The 3,431-nt window shown below is 34.7% G+C and overlaps 1 protein-coding gene across 1 annotated transcript; it reads right to left on the bottom strand.

The window, feature by feature from the left end:
* Positions 1 to 353: 353 nt before the first annotated feature.
* Positions 354 to 1,676, bottom strand: LOC108359753 (putative nuclease HARBI1). Its single transcript, XM_017611722.1, has 5 exons — positions 1,657 to 1,676; positions 1,281 to 1,600; positions 1,082 to 1,185; positions 876 to 1,023; positions 354 to 795 (listed from the first exon to the last, which is right to left on the bottom strand). Exons 1-5 carry the CDS (start codon positions 1,674 to 1,676, stop codon positions 413 to 415), a joined length of 975 nt encoding a protein of 324 aa, XP_017467211.1. The 3' UTR covers positions 354 to 412.
* Between the last annotated feature and the right edge of the window lie 1,755 nt (positions 1,677 to 3,431).

Genomic DNA, 3,431 nt, shown 5'->3' with positions numbered 1-3,431 from the left:
CAACATAAGCAGTAAGTTGGACAGACTGATAGCGCTTAAAGAAAGATCGGTAGCATTGAAGGAAGAAGCTCACAAGGCTAACATGGCCGTCAAGGAATTGGAACTCAAAATCAAACGCCTTGAGTTGGCTGCTTTACAAAATTCATATTCAAAATAGTTCAATATATTTTTACATATCGTTACCTTAATTGATACTTTTAAAACGCAAATATTTTTTTTTTTAATCTTTACGACTGTGAATTTGAATTATAATTTTAAGTGCATTTCAATCTAAGAATATGATTAATTTTTTGATTTTGAGAGTTGCACTGTAATTAAAGAATGAATTAAAAAATGTTTATAAATTAATTTTATTTTCCTTTCTTTAGAAATAAATAAAGTGGTGAATGAATTCTTGTGTATAGTGTTATAACTAAATAGTATTCGATAACGAGAGCATTATTTGATCTCTTATTTTTTGGTAGATTTTCGTTAAATGAGTTTCGTTTCCAATATCCACTTCTGTTTCAATATTTTCGCATACGTTATATCTGCAATATGACGGATCTTTAAATTGTATGCATACGTTATGCAACGCTGCACACACATTGCCGGACTTCGCTATTTTTTCTGGCCTATAACGACTTCTCTTGTCATTGCTGAGGATTTTCCAGCGACCTTTAAAAATTCCTATTGTTCTTTCAACAATACACCTAGATTTTGCATGAACCTCATTGAATCGCGCTCGATTTGAATCTTCTTCAGGATTTCTGTAAGGCGTTAAACACCATGGCTCTAAAGGATATCCCGAATCTCCTATTGAATTGGACATATGTATATGTATTTAATTGCATTAAAATATTACTAACATATTTTAATGCATTAAAATTATTTACCTAAAAGCCAAACGTTCTTCAAATTGTTAAGATTATATTGCTCTTCCAAAAATTGCCTTTGTGCTGAATGCTTCCACACAAAAGAGTCATCAGCGGCTCCACCATATTTTGAATCAATGGCCAATATCCTGTATTCATGGTCACAAATCTGCAAAGGAAATCTTATTAAAATTACTTAGTTTTTGAATATAGTGCAATCTACGTACTATCATAGAATTGATGCTGTGATATCCTTTACGGTTGAAAAACATGTGCTCGTTGTGAGTTGGTTTTTGTAGCCCAAAATGTGTTCCGTCAATGCATCCAATAACTGCAAAACAAATAAATACAAATAAATTAGAAGCATTTCTTTTTTCTTAGAAAACCATTTTTTACGAGTGAGATTTTGTGTCCTTAACTACATACTTCCAGGAATTTTGTATTTTTGTACAAATGATTCCGCGCACTGAGAAAAGCGTTCAGGGGAAAATTTTATAAAATGGGGGCACAGCTTTGTTTCCAATTCATTGACCACATTCCACACTATTTTGCAAACTGAGCTTTGGCCTAATCCAATCAAGTAATCGCTGCCAACTGCATTTTGGAAACCTCCACTGGCCAAAAGCGATAAAGTTGCCGCTAATTGTAGCACTGGTGGGACCGATGTTGACAAATGTCCTTTAAATTGCAGACGTGAAAGCACATACTCGAACCCGCTTTTGTTTAGTCTGAACCGTTTTTTGAAACTAGAAATTTGTAACTGATATTAAAATTCATTAAATAAACCGAACACAATTCTTACGCTTCTGCCGACAAAGCCATACACTGAGAAAAAGGATTAGTTTCGACAACTAAAGATGTTTAGTTTCCGAATTTTGACAATATTTGGGAACTGTTACCAAGGATTGGGAACTATTACCATGGGTAATATAACTATAATAATTATAGTAATTATAGTAATTATAACTAAATATATGAAAGCTTCTAATATTCATCTAGGTTGTAACAAATCGTTAATTTAGTTGAAGGGTTTGGTTAATACTAATAAATATTTCTTTGAAGCATATTTCTACAAATTCCATTGAACTTGAACGTATGGTTCTTAAAAAGATGTTATTAAGCTCTGCTAATGCAGATAAGCTTTCTTGCAACACATGGTTTAGTCATAGTTACAAAATCTTGGTTGAGGCAACCACGATTTGGTTTAAGAGTGGAACATATTCATGCTTGTGAGCCACCCCTAAAGAATGCTGAGCGCTCTCTGAGCACATATGTGTTTCACATACGAAGAGCTGAGCAACGCACACAGTCCCACTTATTGAATCGTTTGAATGGGCTAGTATGCCGACCATTGCATTGTGCGTGGAAATCATTGTTCCGCTACCGCTGTTCGTATATGGGTGAAACACGCATGTGGTGCCAGAGCTATGGTATGTCGATCGCTGCGCTAGGTAGAGAAAGAAAAGTGTGTGCTATGACATGCACAGAATTGTTTGGCTCAGTTTTTCTATCACCGCGAGTTGTTTCGGTGCGCGCATAGTTATTTAAAAATATAACGTTTGATGCCAACCGAGGTTTTTCAGTGGATATATAATTCATGTGAATTATAATTTGAAAGTGTCTATTTAGCCAAGGAAAAAGCAAAGCAGTATACTTCCAGCAGACATTGACCTGGGTTTTCGCACGACTGTTCCTGTATCATCGTTGTTTTTTAGGAAATTCTTACCACCATATACATACGTATTATTTACTTTAGTAACTAACTTATGTAAATATGTACTTTTTTTATGCTTAATATATGCAAATAAAAGAAGAAAGTAGACCCAACAAACATCGAGTAAATTTTTATTTGTGTCAAACTGAAACTTTTTTCCCAATAATAAACGGTTAGCTGATTCAAGTCTACAGCAAGTTCACAAAATTAATTGAAAACNATTAACAAATATACATTTGTCCCAACTAGAAGTCTTAAGTAAATTGCAGACTTTCGTGAACTATATATTTATTTCGCCATATCCAACTATGCTACTTGATCACTATAACCAAATCTTGGTTATTATAACTAAACCTTTTTCTGGGTGTAGGATTGCCTCTTTCACGCATCTGTCTCCTTGCGACTGCGCAGTTGCTTTCATCTTCTGACTCCGAAGAAGTTAAATAAAAAAATACTACAGGATCCATCCTTATTGATGCAAATATAATTTTTTAGTAAAGTTTTCTTTAAATATAACGCATCACAGCTAAATGTAATTTCGTTTTGATTCTTTTGCTTTGTTTTGACATTTCTTTTTCGCCATCCACAAGTGGAAGGCAAGTTTGGAACTAAATAATTTCGATTCGTTAGGTTTCGACTGCGGCGATCCGGTCATTCTACACGTCACGAAATTTTGCTCGACTCGAATGGTCGCTCGTTCACGACTGCCGCGATTCGGGCCCAGGTTATCCTGAAAGTTTCGCAAGGCGAACAGTTCTTCGGCGTTTCTAGGTTACTATAATTGTGTGATCTACAACAAACTGCTTGATAGTGGCTATTGTTAAATCTAATAAATGTGGCAACACTGAACTCATGTAAGTAAA

This window comes from Rhagoletis zephyria, unplaced genomic scaffold (assembly GCF_001687245.7).
Source record: "Rhagoletis zephyria isolate East Lansing unplaced genomic scaffold, Rhagoletis_zephyria_1.1 Rzeph_scaffold_00451, whole genome shotgun sequence".
Classification (NCBI taxonomy): Eukaryota; Metazoa; Arthropoda; class Insecta; order Diptera; family Tephritidae; genus Rhagoletis; species Rhagoletis zephyria.
This window is presented reverse-complemented; position numbering and strand designations above follow the sequence as displayed.